A 16766-nucleotide genomic window follows, 5' to 3' on the forward strand; every position below is an offset into this window, starting at 1 on the left:
CGATGCATGTTGTTTCGGATTTTTTTTCTTAGACTTTGAAACACAGAAAACTGAAGTGTTGTTGGTGAATAATATCTGAGACACATATTTGAGGTCCATTACGAGATTTCCAAAACTATAAATTTTGTAAAAATAGGTTGGGAAACAAGAGAGATATACTGGTTTGACCCCGGAGTGTCAAAATGACACTCTAGGAACTGTAACGGGTAAAATTTTCAGGGACGGATGAGAGTTAAATAGTTATTTCAATATGTTTTTCGAATTTAAAAAGCAGGCGAGAAAAGAGCATAACGAGCATTCGGGGCGAAGTGGGCACGCCATTTTTTTACGGAAGTAGGTTCATATTTTCTTAAGTATTGGCCGCCGACCGTGGCCTAGAAGATAGCGTTCAAGTCTTCTGAGCCAGAGGTCATGAGAACGAATCTCGGTCACTGCATATATAAGGCTCTTTCTGGGGGCTAGTGGTTTTAGCATTCGTGAGATGCTTGCCATCATGTCCTTGAAAGATGAACGCCTTAGTGTAAAGTTGGAATTAGATCTCTTCAAAGAAACATGAAGTTTCACTAAGATCCTATATGTGAGTGTTCGTTTATGAAAAAAAATGCAAAATTTCATAAGGAACAGTTTTGTAGTTCCTATAATAATAATTTTAAAGCAATAAAAATCAATCTTCTATTAAACTTTACAGAAATATTTTGGAAAAAGCCAACTTAGCTCTGAAGAGACGAAAAAAATATAATTTTCAAGCTAAGATCTAATAATTATTTTTATTTATTTATCCAATCATGAACACTAATCTAGCAATACTAAATTAATAGCGCTCAGGAATGAAGAAATAAACATTTGGTGAGTTCGGCAACATTGTTCAGTTTTACAAGCAGTATATTTTGGTATAAAATTTATTACCGAGGGGTTCACCAACAGCGAGATAAAAATGCAAACTTTTATGTTATTCAAAAAAGGCTTTGATGTCTTGGACAATGTTGTTTATCTGGTCAACCCTCGGCAATAAATTTTGTACCAAAATATACTCTCTATAAAACTGAAAAATGTTGCCAAATACACCAAATGTCTATTTCTCCATTCCTGGGCGCTATAAATTTAGTACAGCTAGATTAGTGTTCTGCACCACTGCGCAATGTATGGATAAAAAATTCAAAGGAATTACTTTTATTATTAGTTGATTATTCATTTTTAAAAGATTTTCGTAATAAATAAAAACTTTTGAAAATACATTCTAAAATATTAATATTATAAGCTAGATTTCTATAAAGAATCCTTCAGTAACAAAATGGAAAACTTACTTTCATCGATGGTTTCTTACTTTGAATTTGCTGCTGCTTAGTTTTTTTTATTAGAAAAATGAATAAGTTTATTTAAGAAAAAAATTAATTTCTTCACAATTTTTTAATGCTCAAAATTAGGCACTTTTAAAAAGAAATATTAAAAATGCTAAAGAATACACAGAAATGGAATTCTTTGCAATTTTTTTTACTAGAAGAAAACATGTTTTTTATGAGCAAATATGTATGTTTCATTAAAAATCAATAACATAATTTCAATTGATTCTCTTAGAATAAAACCCAGGTTCTTCCGTTTTACAATTGTGATTTTCAGAGTAATTTGGTTTGGAGCTGACTTTGGTTAAAAATTTGAAAATTGAAATTATATTAACAACCAAAATTATAAGTCTGCAATTTCTTGCAATTTCAATTCTTCATCGAAACAGTCAGTTTATAAAGCGTAAAAAATATATAAATTTTATCTTGATCGTGAAACTTATTTACGAGCTGAATCGATATTTTAAATAAGAATTCACATTCTCCATTCTAAAACTAATTTCAAAATTTGATTTTCTTATCCCTTTCTGAATCTCAATACGATTTCTGAAATGTACAAAAACAAACAGTGATTTCTGAAACAAATTCATTTACCTATGAGCCAAAATTTAAATATGTTTACGGGCCCTCAATCATTACTCTTGTATTTTATTTCTGATGTTTTTGGTTTCAATCTGAATACATTATTTCAATTATTTATTTATAATATGACTTTCGAATATGAATTTAAATAAGAATTTACAAAAATGAATCTGATTTAGATTATTATATTCTGGATTGTCATTCTAAAGATTTTTTATGATTAAATTTTTCATAAGAATTAAGTTAAAAAAATTCGAAACTGAATAGCAAAAACTCTGGATGGTTTCTTATTTTATTTTATTTTATTTTTTCTTATTCTGAAAATTATTATCCAAAAGCAAATAAGAGTTTGGAAAGTTAAATTTTAATAGAAATGCAAAAAAAAAAATTAAACGACGATTTCAAAACAGCTTTTCTTTTACTAAATAATGATGATTACTTTTCTATCCTCCAACGATGATTTGAATCGAAAATTAAGGATTTTAAATTCAATAGCAAATTCGTTGTTTAATTTATTACAAATTACAATTGATAATTTGAACCTCTGAAATGAGTTAAAAGTTTTTACAAAATATCTAAGTTCAATAAATTTGTTGATACTTACAGTTTCGGCAGAGGAAATCTGCCGCTCCGTCGGCGAAACCAAAACAGTTTGTTTTGGTTCCGCATGCTTTGAGTCAATTCGCAATTGAAACAATAGCGGTAATGATTGATGATGACAGCTGATGATGGTAAACACGGTACAAATGTTTACATCATCACACTGTGAAGCCAAACAACTCAAATTGGGTTTGTGGTAACACAACAGTGTTGCCAAATATTCTGGGTAAGAATATCAAAGTACTCATTGAGAAATGCGTACTTTCCCGGTTAGGGAATATAAGAAGTGGAAAGTGACAATTAGCTATCGCTAATTAATATGGTTGTATTCTAATGACCTCACTGACGAAACTGAATAAAGATAACTCTGTTCCACCACTGAAACCTGCGTTTTTCAACAAAATTTCTATCAACAAGTGCGCAAATTTTGAAAAACTGAAGCAGAATTCTGATACTGAGATAAATTTTCAAGGCTATGGCATAACTGATTTAAAAAACAATCATTAAAAATTTGACTCTGATTAAATGTTTAGAGATTTCAATTTTTTCAAAAAAAAGTTATTATTATTAAATTTGAATTAATTATTATTTTTGATAAAAAATATCAAGGAAAAATAATATATTTATTCTTTAATTTCAGTTCTGGGTCTAAACATTTCAAAATAAGTATTTTAAATGCGATACTTGAATCGCAGCTCTCAATTTTCTTATTAATTTTTTTTTTATCAACTTTAAACTCTTTATATCGGTTACGTGTATCAAAGCGAGCTTGTAAATTTGTATAACATAAAGGTACATTAGGGTGGCAGCCAAATGGGTTATATCGAATTTTGGAAACCGGCCATATACATTTTGTAGCTTGGCCCAAAAAAACGACCTGTGAAAAATTTCTACTCAATCGGACTTTATTAAGGGGTGCCTCAAAGCACTCAAAAGTCACCAAAGGGGAAACCAAAGGAAATCCAAAAAATCGAAATTCTAATATTGATGCCAAATGACTTAGAAATGCATGAATCGTCGAGATCTGGTATTATCTTAAAAAAAATTCCCAAAAATCGATCTTCTGGAATTTTGATTTTTGAGTCGATTTTCCGAAAAATGGCCGATTTTTTAAATAAAAATCGCAAAAACCAGAACACCGACTTTTTGGGTCTTTTTTTGGGAAATTCGTCCGTTTGTCGGAAAATCGACTCAAAATCAAATTTCCAAAAAGTAGATTTTTGACCAAATTTTTTATTCGAGACAACACCAAATTTTGACGTTTTATGTATTTTAAGTTATTTGGCATCAAAATTAAAATTTCGATTTTTTTCTATTTCCTTTGGCCTCCCCTTTGGTGGTTTTTGAGGATAAAAACCGAAATTTTGAGCGCTTTAAAGCACTCTGTCTGATTGCGCTGAAATTTCGAACAGCTCAGTGTTTTGAGCCAATCTACAAAATATACACTCAGTAAACTGAAATCACTTAGTTCGATTATTTATTTTACCGAACAAGCTATATAATTCGAGGAATTTTGATGATTTTTGAACCGAGCATCGTTAATCAGTTCTCAACTTACCGAAGAATCGTTCATCAGTTTGTCAAAAATGTCTATTTGGTTAAAAACCACTCAAAAACCATAAAGCATTTGCTGACTACATAAATCTAAAAAAAATGTCTGGCGTTGAGCGAGCAGGACAAAAGTTTCCTGCTCGCAGGGGCTGTCTTTCTTAATCGCGTGATAAAACGTGTTCCAGCAGCTCGAAGGGGTTGAATTTTTAAACTTTCTGTAGATTCAAAATTTGTCTGAATATTTGATTGGCTTGAATATGAAATTAATTGCTATCGCATTGTAACATGGTAAGTTGTTCTTGATTCTTTCTTTTTTATTAAATTTTCACCGAAACATTCACATTTTTTTAGATAGCGGAAGCAAGCAAGCTGGCTCAGCGGAAAAATTTGATAAGTCTGGAGTTGAGGAGGATCTGTAAATCAGCTGCCCGATAGAAGACTCGAATTCAACGAAACAATTAATTCAACAGCCGAGTGTCAGAAAATGGTGCTTTCGAGGTAGACTTTCATCAAAATCTATGAAGATTCAAGGTAAATAAAATAAAATTTCAAAATGACCAAGATCATTGAAATTTGTTTTTGTTTTTTTTTGTGAGAAACTGTTTTTCGGTTAACATCAAAGGCTGGTTTGGTGGAAATAACCGAATTGTTTACAGTTTATTGGGAAAAATTTCCGGCATTTCGATAATATTTATCGGTATTTCGGTCATTATTATAGGTGTTTCGGTAAAATCTACCAGTGTTTCGGAATATATTACCGAACTTTTACAGTTTTCCAGTTAAAAAAAATGACGGTAAAAGTTAAAGATATCTCGGCAATAATTATAGAAATTTCTGTATTAATAACAAGAATTTCGGTTATAATAACAGGTTTTTCGGCAAACTCTAGCTGTTGTTCGGTATATTTTACAAAGCATTGTGTTTTTCGGTTGAAAATTACCAGGCTTTCTGATATAAATACAGGCATTTCGGTAAACATTATCGGATCGAGCGATCTGTTCCACTGACAAATGTCAACGTCAACATTTTGAAAAATGCTTTCAGCGGTGTTTTTTACAGAAAAAGTCTGTAATAGACAGCTGTCATTTCTCTGCCAGGCAAATTTTTACCGAGTTGATAACAGAGTTTCACATGTTAGGATTTTGGTTAAAAATTACCGAGTTCTGTGAATCATGTTTTGAATTTGAATTCTGAATCAAATTATTATGTGAAATTGAATTGAATCATTCAGCACATTTTTAACCCATATTTGAAATGTAATTTGATTTTAAACAACACCCTTTTTTCTCAACAACCATAAAACGCTTTCTTAAGTATATTATTAAAGAAATGTTTTCATTGTATGTATCAAAATTTAAGATAAGTTTTTGGGGTATAAATATTAGTATTCTTATAGTAATTTTTAACATTTGATTAAGAAATTGGATTTTAAAGCATAGTTTCTCATGATGTGTTCATGATTCTGTATGGGGAGGAGGCTTAACATCCAATCCTTCCTTTCCTTGATCCTACGGCCATGGTTTTGTTATGGTACTGAGTTTTGAGTTGTTATTTCCCGTTGGATCGTTTTTAATTTATATCTTTGTCTTCATTCGAGAGGTAGTCAGCAATTTTCTTATTTTGATTCTAAGATTTATTTTGTTGTTTTAAAGTTTTAAATTTATTCATTGTCATGAATTTTGGATGATAATTCTGAATTATAAAAACGATCTCGGATTCTGTAGGCAATACTTGCACTGAAAATAAAAGTTTTCCACGCAGGCATAGTTTGATGAACGAAAACCTGATAGGGAAAAGCAAATATCACTAGAAGAACGAAGAAAAGGGTATCTGTGGTCTTCGAAAAAATAATTGATGAGAAGAAATATCCAACTTCAAGGTTCACTGTTATTTAGATTTAACATATTTTATTCGATCCAAACAGTGATGAAACTTATATTGAATTCGAATCGCGAAAGCGGTTATGAATTTTTGAAACATTTTATTATTCAACTAACACTTACCTTATTCATTTACGAAATCTCCAATGGCGATGTCCAATGTATTCTATTTTGTAACGAGTATGTTCGGATTTCAATGAAAACATGCAACATTTTTACAAAATCAATAATTTTTATTGAATGAAATGCACAATTTGATCGGTGAAAACCGACGAACAGTAGATGTATAAATAAATAATAAATAGATGCACTATTTTACTGTTTATGATGAAGGAATCTAGAGCTGTAGAAATGCACGTTTAACGTTTGTTGTTTTTCTTTCTATTACACAAAAATTGCGATTGATCTAAAACCATAGTTTTCGCCCGTCTTAGCCATGCAAATTGCACAATAGTAACTTTTAACAAATCAACAATAGACCTATGGGAAAGGTTAAATTTAGCACGGAAAATTAATAACTTTGATTGCTTTAGTTTAAACCTATACTGTTTAAAATACAACTACTTGGCACTTAGCCTCTTCGCTTTGAGAGTGGAAGCGATCGATGTTTGTACGACAAAATAACTGCTAAATCTGTCCTATGTCTGCTAACTTAGGTTTTAATTTGAATACTGATACTGGAAGATGTACGATTGTTGTTGTTTTTTGTTTAAAAAATGGCTACATCCCTGAACAACAGGCGGGACGAAACGAAAAAGGATATTACGCGTTCAATGAGATCGTTTAATACCTCGTGATGGTCCAATATCTACGCTGCTGGATGCGGTTGGAGTTTGGTTGTGAAGCTGGGATTGATGCTGAAGATGTTGTGATGGCTGATGCTGTTGAAGACTGTGTTGCGGCAAAAATTGCTGCTGTTGCTGTTGGTTTTGGTGATCTTCTAAAGGTTTTCGCTCAACAGTTGAGGAGGTTGATAAACTGCCTTCTAGGGGGAGTAGCCGATGATCCGAAGGCCATGGTGGAGGAGGTATTTGTAGGGGTACTGGCATGGGCAGGGACATTGGCACTGGGATTCCGTCCTGGGTCAGAGTACATGGAACACCCGTTGATCCGTCTGCCATTATTGGAACGAACTGTTCGGGCATCCAATCGAAAGAGAATGTTGTGGTAGGAATGCCCGTAACATGAGGCGGAGCACTGGTGGGAGTTGGAGGTGTTGTCGTCATATAGGGGGAAAGCTGCTGATGGGAGATGTCCGGAACTTTTTGGACTGTTGTGTCGGACCAGGGAGGACTTGGATTCCACTGATCGATGAAGTCCGTCGGTTCCGAGGTGATCGTTGCAGAAGGAGGAGCCTTCAGGATTCGATTACTTCGGGTATGTAATGAGGTAGACAGGGTCATGGTTTGAAGACCACCAGATCCATTGATCGAACTAGATCCTGCTCCACCGGAGATGCCGGATCCATTTCTACTGAGCGAACTATCCGCAGGGTGCTCATGATTGATGGGATGAGAAGATGGCTGCAGTTCGATGACCGAACTCTCCGGGGAGTCCTGCTCGTTTCCCGGAATATAAAGAGGTTCTAATCGACCCAAAGCTCGTTTTTTCGCCGGAGGTGATCCGTTTCTCTCCCCATTTATTGGAATACTTTGGCTGCTTCCTGTAGATTCACACCGAACCTGTCCGGTGCTAACCATCGGAGGTTGCTGTTGACTGCTGTAATCTACAGGGTGGGTCTTCAATCTATAGCCATAAGGTCGATAATGTTCACCACCTAACCCATGATGGTGACTTATGAGAGATGTTCCGTTGTGACCTGTGCTAGCTCCACCACCTCCACTTTGCCCCACCGGAGAATGATATCCATACGAAACATGATGCGGAGGAGCTATGTAACCGTGGGATTGGATTCCGGCTGAGTGAGTGGGTGAATGATGGCCACCGTAGTACGCCGTGTTGGGTGGGATTCGGGTTGCACCCTCGAAGGGAATGCCGAATTGCATCTTGGACTGGACGGTGTAGTAGTGGTACAGCCAGGAGTTCGATAGCATTACAGATGCTTCGCGATCGCTGGAAATAAAGAAAAAGGTAAAGTTTAATTATGTAAATGTGACCGTTGTTTCAAGTTGATGGGTGTTTATTGAAATATCTGGAAACGATACATGGTGTGTTTCAACCTGTATACACTATTTCTAAGGTGGGGTAAGAGAACGCACACTATTGCATGTCCGAGAAGGTGTCATGCCAAATTTCAGCAAGATCTGATCATAGGGAGGCTTGCTTGAGTCTCAAGCGTGAATGGAATTTTAAGATATTTTTTCTCGGTATGAGCAAAAATGTTAGTTATTGCAGTTCAGAGATGGTATTTTTGTCGCAAATTGTTATCTAACACGCAATGAGTACATTTTACGCATTGCGTTTCGTCAGATGCTTCTAAACATTTTTGGTAGTGATTTTTTGTTCTAGAGAAATCGTCTTTTAATTCAAAAAGTCCTTAAAAATGACTGTTTAATAACAAATGTATGTCTTATTTTTGAAGCCGCATTTAAAACTTTCGATTGATATTAATTCAGATAGATTGTGAGCTAATATTGCAGCAATAATATTGCTTGGTTTTTAAGGACTACACCCAAGCAACCAAAAGTCACATATTCACTTGAATGAAGGCATTGAAAGTTACATATTGACTGACAAAGAGAATCAACTGCCCAATTCCCTTTAGTGAACTTTATGTACTTACTAGCTGACCCGGTAAACTTCGTTTTACCCGGCCCTTAATAAATCGTTGGAAAATGTTTACAGTTCTTTAACTACTTCGTGCTCGTGAATCAGTTTTCGTGAAAATCGTCTTCAAGTTGTTCCAGTTTTGTCCCGATTCTAGTTGATTTTGTATGGGGACCCCCCCCTTCCATAAAAAGTGAGATTCTTGAAATTATTATACAAACCATCTCTTACCCGAAAAACCCTCGAATACTTAATTTCACTTCATTCCAACCGACCGTTTATACGTGATGGTGTTACAAAGAAAACGCCTCAATTTTTATATATAAGATTAATGAACTTGAAAGTTGCAAAAGTGATTAATATGTACGTTGTATGTGACTTGTTTTGCCCGATTCCCATAAGTGAACTATATGTATCCAATAATGAACTTGAAAGTAGCAAAAGTGATTTATACGTACGTTGTACGGGACTTAATTCACGTAAAGGACACAAAAGTGCTCAAAAAGGGATATGGTAAGTCACAAAAAGTGCATTGAGGTGCTTTCAAAATCAAATCACCACTTTGAGTTTTAGTTTCAGTTAGAACAACATCTAGGCGTGGTCTTGTGGCAGCGTGTTCGATTTTCATCACGAAGGTCGGGGTTCGATTCCCAAACCGGGCAAGTTTTTTTTCAATAATTAGGGGAGATAAGCGCATAACGAGCACCGAGGGCATAATAAGCACTCCTTTTTCTACAAATGTACGTATTTTCTTATACAAATTTCCATGAGGATTTGTTTCGTACAACCTATAGTATTACTTTTTCACCAAAATATAAATATCCTTATCTTTACAGAAATTTTAAATAATAACCAGCTAGGTTCTCAAGTGACGAAAATATTATAATTTTTGAACTCCACCAAATAAGCTTTAATGACTTTTAAATCATCTTGATCTGAAATGTACGCACTGCAACATGATTTACACATTGTTTTTGAATTTTCACCATCATAAAATTTTTGATTTTTCACTTTGATCAATTTTAAAACGCGTTTTTACTTAAATTTGTTGACCTGGGGCGAACAGAGCACTTTTAATCAGGGCAAGATGAGCGTTTTCTGCCGAGGAATCTAACAGCGAATTCGACTCGAAGAGGTCAACTGAATAATAGAGCTACAGCTTGACTTGATTCATCTGTCGATTTGGTCTATTGGTAAGGTGTCGTAGAGGTAATCAGAAGACTCGAGTTCGATTCTTGTTCAAGGGTTTTTTTTACATACCATTAATGATGGATTTTTTTGATTGTTATGTACATTATACGGCTAGTAGCATCATCCGTCAAACAAAACACCAGAAACATAATGTATGAGCATGTATTAATTCTTTGAATTCTACAAACAGACCTAGATTATTTTGTTATTGCTTTGTTTGATGAATCTACGCCTCACCGTTTAGTGCTAAATGCATCGATCATGAATGATAATGAAAAAAAAATCACCTTGACCAGGAATCGAGCTCGAGTCTGCTGATTACCTGTTCGACACCTTACCAATAGGCCAAATCGTCAGATGAAACAAGTCAAGCTGTAGCTCTATTATTCAGTTGACTTCATCGAGTCGAATTTGCTGCTAGATTTCTCGGCAGAAAACGCTCATCTTGCCCCGAAAAATTGTGCTTATACTGCCCCAGTGAGGGTTCTCATTATGCCCCTACAAAGGACTGGTTTTCATCATTCGGCAAAAAAGTTTAAAATGCATTTTTGAACGTTTTTATCTACTTTTTCAAGTTTCATCCAATTAGGCAATAGACTATTTGAGTGTCTGAACACGAAACAATGATGTTATTCACATATTATAGCTGTTCTCTATGGTTAAATAAGCGTTTTTCTTAAGGTGGACATTATGCCCTTATCTCCCCTAATTTAATAATTGAGCTACCATTCTGATAAGATATATGTAGGAAATGTAGGAAAGCAGCAATTGAGCAATTTTTCGAGTTTGGATTCCGGAGCGTGGCATCATGGCGGCACCATGTACAGATCATAGTAAATAATCAAGAGAAGGTGATATGAACCGATGCTAAGGGTGCAGTTGAGATAGAGAGAGATTTTTGATTCATTTTTTACGACTTTTTGGAAGTTGAATAGAAGATCTTTAAGACTTGTTTTTTTAACTTGAAAGTATCAATAAGATCTTAAATTTTGAGCTGCATAGAACGTGCTTCGTATCAATGATGGGGCTGAGTAAGCGTTTTTGTACCTGTTTTATGGGACTTTTGGTTGTTGGGCAGTTGGTTATTTGAAAAGTTCATAACAAATAAAAAAAATCCAATGATTTTAAAGGGTGCCCCACATAAAATTGCATCACTAAGCAATCGCAACTGAAAATTTGCATAAATATTGCTGAAAGTTTATAGTTCACAGCAGGGCCGTAGGAAAAACTGCCTCAAGGGGGAAAAGGGGGGTTTTGGATGATAAAGTTTTTCCAAAACACTTGTGCTTGAAAAATCCATACATAAAAAATTGATTATAGGGGTATCTCATTATTTGGAATTAAGCTCTTTTATATTAAAAGTTATTCATTAAATATAATTACTTTCTAACCAAAGTCTTTAAGCTTTAAACAACTATTTTGAAAGAAAAACTATTTTGGGGTTCATATAAGATTTATTTTCAACTCTTGTGAACCCGATACCATCAGATTTTAGTTTAAATATTTGTGTTTGAAGTATCTACAATGTTAATAATGTTAAAGAACAAACCGATAAAATATATTCCCAGCTGAATTTTCCTAAACCTTACATCAAGTACTGTTTTATCAACAATATATTATCATTAATAATTTATTTCATTATTTGAATCTGGTTGAAAAAAAAAAATAATTTAAATTTAGATTTTTCATCGAACGCAATCTTGAAAATGAATTCAGATCTTATTTAATAATAGTAGTTTTCACCGGTTTTTTGTTTTTTTTTTGGGAAATTTTGAATTTAAATTTCGAATTTGGATTCTGCATTTTGAACCTGAATAAAAGTTCTGAATTCTTTATTTGAAATCGATTTCTGAATCTAAATGCCCAAAAATGCCCCAATAATTATCAACCAAAAACGGCGTTTCATAACAGAATCTTTAACCAGAAATCTCTTATTTGTATTTTGAATCTTTGATTTTCTATTCGAATTCTATCTTCAATTATTTATTTGTAATTGAACTAGTGAATCTAAATTAAAATTCCGATAGATGATACTCTAATATTTCAATTCTGGATCACCATTATAAAACATTCTTAAGATTCAACTCTACACATAAATTAAAATCAAAACTTAATGTCAATAATAATAAACTGGATACAGATTCCACAATCTGATCACAGACAACAAATTTCGATTTTAAAAAAAATTAACCAGAACATCGGAAATTAATCGAATCGAAGCTTATCAGATATTCTTCCGCACTTATCCAGGTATTTTTTTTTATAAAACCTTGCAATATCTGAACATTCGATTTGAAAGTGACAACCCGAAATCAGGGCAATATCTAGGCAAATAAGGGAATTCTTAATTTAAATCCAAGAAGAAAAAAACTCGAAAATTGTTTTTTTTTTCATCGAAACATCAGCTAGTTAATTTGGAAAAACTTTGCTCAAAAATTGTTTTAGACACAAAATACATAATTATGACCACTCAATTAATTTTTTTTGATTCTGCAAATAAAGCAAAAACATTTTTTCGGCAATCTTAGAGAGTTGAATCTAATTGAAAATTCGATATTTAGGACTAAGGATTGTACCCAAAATTCATGCACAAACTTCTTTTGTGAATAACTTTTGATAGCGTTTTTCGAGTACAGTCTTTGAATATTAATCATCAAGTGAGAATTTTTTTTTTGGAAAAATGTAGTAGAATTTTTGACTTTGGATAAAATTTTGAGGTTTTGGCCATAGTTCTGAGTCAAGATTGTTACTCTCGATTCACCTTAGTCGTCCATCAAAATTTGATTAAGAATTTAAAATTTGCAGCAATGGTTCACAGTATTTTTTTTTTTAAATTTCACTGTATTTTAAAAATTGTGAAAAATAGAGTCACTCAAAGAGCAAATGGGGTAATTTATTTTGCGCAACCTTCAGAAAAATACTCGACTCTTTAAACAGGACGTTTGAAAACAACTTGAAGCCGTTCTGCAACTGTGAGTTTTGTGATCACAGATACCATTTTGGAATGGTCTTAGTAGCATTTTGTTGTTTTCAAGTTTATAGACTTTTAGTGAAACCGTTAAATTCAAGATAAACACAAAATGCTGGTTTAGTGAAAAAATAATATTTCAATTCAAATAACATAACTGAAAAGATTTGAAGTCGTTATTTCGAGTATCATAAAAATTATTGTCCATCCAAAATGTAAAATAATTTAAGAAATTCTTGATTTATTTCAAAACGATCTTGCAAATATCTTCCAAACCTTGTTTATTGGGTGCAGGAAGGTGTTTGTGGTTGGTTGAGATTAAAAAGTTTGTTAGAATTTGCAAATCTAAAGAAATATCAGAGATTTTCCAAAAACTACTTTAAAAAAAATTAAATAAATTTGATTTTAGCATTTTCTAAGCGTTTTTGAGAGAATTGGAATTTGATAAGTGTTGTTTTAGAACAACACTATGCATTAAAGGGTTAGCAAAAAAAGTTATATCCTGTTCAACTGCAATCATTTGAAATTGAAAGTCATAAATTTCTTATGATGAGACTGATTGAGAGACCAATTCAAGTATTAAATCTAAGAATTTTATCATCAATCAAAGCGATCGAAAGATTCCCTATAATTCAACTACGGTAGAAGAAAAGTTCAGATACCGGTATTTCGATAGAAACTTACTATCTTCTTCAGTGAGCGATTTAAATGGAAATATATTGTATATTTGATCGAATTTTGAAATTCGTAATGAATTTTATTTCCTTTAAATCCTTTGCCACCCAATTTGCTGTTCATTGGACTTAGTATATTTTTGGTCATTTTTCAATTCCTCAAGGCTGAAGTCTTAAAAGCTTTGTAACGTTAACAAGTTTTTTTCCTTTGGATTGTATGAGAAAATTTAATATTATGTGTGTGAAAAAAAAGGGCAAGATTTTTATTTTAACTCTGCCTAAGCCTGTTTGTTCCAATTTATAAATTATCTTAAGGAAATTTTCTGCTAGACAATTTTGTCGAAGATTGTAGTAACTTAGTATTTCTTTAGATAACCGCCGAATTTTAACCTGTTGAATAAAAATGTATCTTTTGGCATTGAAGAAAGTTCAACTAAGCATAGCATAACATAGCATAACATGGGGTGACTACACATGGTATAACTAATAACCAAAACCAGCAAAAGATTGCAAAATCGAAATCTGAATTCAAATCTTATTTCAAATGTTTTCTTATTCCTTTTTTTTTTTTTTTATTTTGAAGATTATTTTGGTGCCATAATGCACACTGCGACAAGTCGTGATAGAAAAGATATGAACCAGAACAATAAATCTATATGTGCAGATAACTCACAAAGCTGATTCAAATTGGAATAAGAAGGTGCAATTGAGTGAATCCTACTTGGCAGATAGGATTTATGAAAGGCATACTGAAAGAAACATGGAACAATCTCACCAAAGTCCCTCGTTGGGAAGAGTGTATTGAATATGACGTCACTCAAACATACGATTTGTTCTACTCTGCGATGCGTTGTTTTTACATTTTTCAATCGAAGCAATCCAATTCATTCTCATGATAGAATACTTTAACCTAGCTCGTTGGACAACATACTGAAAAGGCAATTATTTTGAAGTTGGGTGTCATATTTACAAAGCTGTCAAAAATTTTCCACAAAAACTCCACAGGATAAGGTCACTTATTTATATCACTCTCACTAGGACAACGCTAGCTTTCAATAGAATGTTTTTGGGTCCATAAATTTGAGCTCGACCTCCGACACGAACAACAGAACCGGAATCAACAAAGTTCGTTCAACTTCATTAGGCAAATATAAAACCTCTGAAAACTCCTTTCCCCTTCCTAAAGTTTAGAGAACTTATTCCGGTGGCCATCACTGCTGTGAACATCTGACAAACTGTTTATACTTAATATCATTTTATTACTTTTATTTATTACTTTTATAATTACATTTTATTTATTACTTTTATAATATCATTTTATACTTATTTATACTTAATATCAATTCATAACGTTTTTTTTAATTAAAACACGAAAATTATCAGAACAACCGAAAAAAAACAAGTGCCATCGCCTACTTTTCCTTCGGCATGGAAGGCAGTCCAATTAAACACATTAAACATGATTAGATGGCTCGATTCCAGAGTTATAAGAAAAATCATGTTTGTTTTTCAAGTTTGATTCAAATATGAAATTTTCTCATACAAACATTAAATAAATACCGTAAACCGGGGTATCATTGATCACCGGGGTAATTTTGACCAACAATTAATTTTTGCACATTATCATCAATTTTTCTACATTTGAAAGCCTATTTATTGAGTATCAAATAAGTACAATTTGGATTGTATTTGAATTTTTTTTTCTGATAGTAAAAATGTAATTTCAAAATCATAAAATATCTATGTTTTCTAAGGCTCGCAAACAAACAGCTCTCCTGATGATACCAAAATGCATTTAGAAGCAAACGGGTTGTTGAATGTGCAAGAACAACTTTTTTTCTTTATATATGTATATTTATAGTGCTATTTTTTAGTCATTTTTTGATAAATTTTCTATATTTAAAAAATAAGGACATTTTCCAAGAGTAAGCCCGTATTGGACAAATGGATAGGAACCCTATCCAATGATTAACTTTGAAGTAAAAATGAAAATAGAAATAGTGGGAGGGCTTACAGGAATGTGTGAAGGTAAAATTTCACTAGTATCACTAGCTCAAACTTTTTAACAATCAATTTAATTTTTGCCCCTAAATGTATGCATCATAATAGTTCTATTTTCGATAAAAAATGTTTTTAAAAGAAAACGTTAAAAAGCAAGGTGAAATTTATAAACTAGCATTTGTAAATAATATAAAGGACTTTTGTATCCTTTATGATCAAGAAAACTCGTAAAAACCGTCGAAAATAGAGGCTGACCAATGTTACCCCAAAGCATCAGATTCGAAACAGAGACGAAATCGATTTTTAAATAAAATTTAAAGTAGTCTAATAAATTTCTGCAACCATGTTTTTAGTTAATAGAAGTCCAGTACTGGTTTTAAAATTTTAAACATGCCACATTCCCCTTAACAGAATAAATAATCGAAAAATATTGAAAAAAGTGATCAATATTACCCCGGATTACGGTACTTACTTATTTTAACTTTACTTCAAAAATTTTCAAAACGATTTTTTTTTGAACCAAAACGAATCTTTTTAACCCTCAGGGTTTGAGAAATTTGGAAGTTACCATAAGTTGACTTGACGTTCTCCTCTTTCGGCCTACGACAATTAGTTCACTGATAATATTTCGAAAATGTTACCAAAATGTGTTCAAAAGTATGAACCTACCGATTGAAATGTATACAATCATGTCTAAAACCTACAGCTGACAGCTCGCCTGTTTATCTTCCCAATAGTTGAACCAGATGTTTATACGTATCCCGCAACCAGTTCATAACGTTTTAAAAACAATTTGTAATCTGGATTGTAATGGGCCAATTCATTTCGCATGCATGGCAGCATTAATCAGGCTCAACTTTTCTCAGCTAAATAGGTATGTAGCCACTAAGCGCCTTCAATGATGGTGTCGCGTCGCTCTGTGTCGTATACGATACAAAACGATATGTGTAACGAGTTTCAATTTCCCTAACGAGATCACCCGACACCCGACCAATGCAATGGACCACTTATAAGAAGTGCTGAAACAAATGGCCACTCATTTGATCCCCTCGCTTAAATCCTCTTGTTGCTCCTCAGAAAGTTCGAATTACGGACATCGATTCGGTAGCCACAACTCCCGTGTTGTTGTTGTAGGTGATCTGACCCATAACAGCTACCTACTAATAGAACCGATGTAGTAACAAACCAATAGTGAAAAATAAGTAAGTTCCAGGCCAGGTTAAACCGGCAGGCAGTCGTGGATGGGACAAAT

General features: G+C 33.1%; 1 protein-coding gene across 1 annotated transcript in view; it reads right to left on the bottom strand.

Annotated features, from left to right (window-relative positions):
* Positions 1-6359: 6359 nt before the first annotated feature.
* LOC129756201 (uncharacterized) overlaps positions 6360-16766 on the bottom strand; it is a 199720-nt gene continuing 189313 nt past the window's right edge. Inside the window, exon 10 of the mRNA XM_055753005.1 lies at positions 6360-8026. Coding sequence (XP_055608980.1) covers positions 6724-8026 — 1303 coding nt within the window. The 3' untranslated portion in view covers positions 6360-6723. The remainder of the gene's footprint in view (positions 8027-16766) is intronic.

This window comes from Uranotaenia lowii, chromosome 3 (genome assembly GCF_029784155.1).
Source record: "Uranotaenia lowii strain MFRU-FL chromosome 3, ASM2978415v1, whole genome shotgun sequence".
Lineage (NCBI taxonomy): Eukaryota > Metazoa > Arthropoda > Insecta > Diptera > Culicidae > Uranotaenia > Uranotaenia lowii.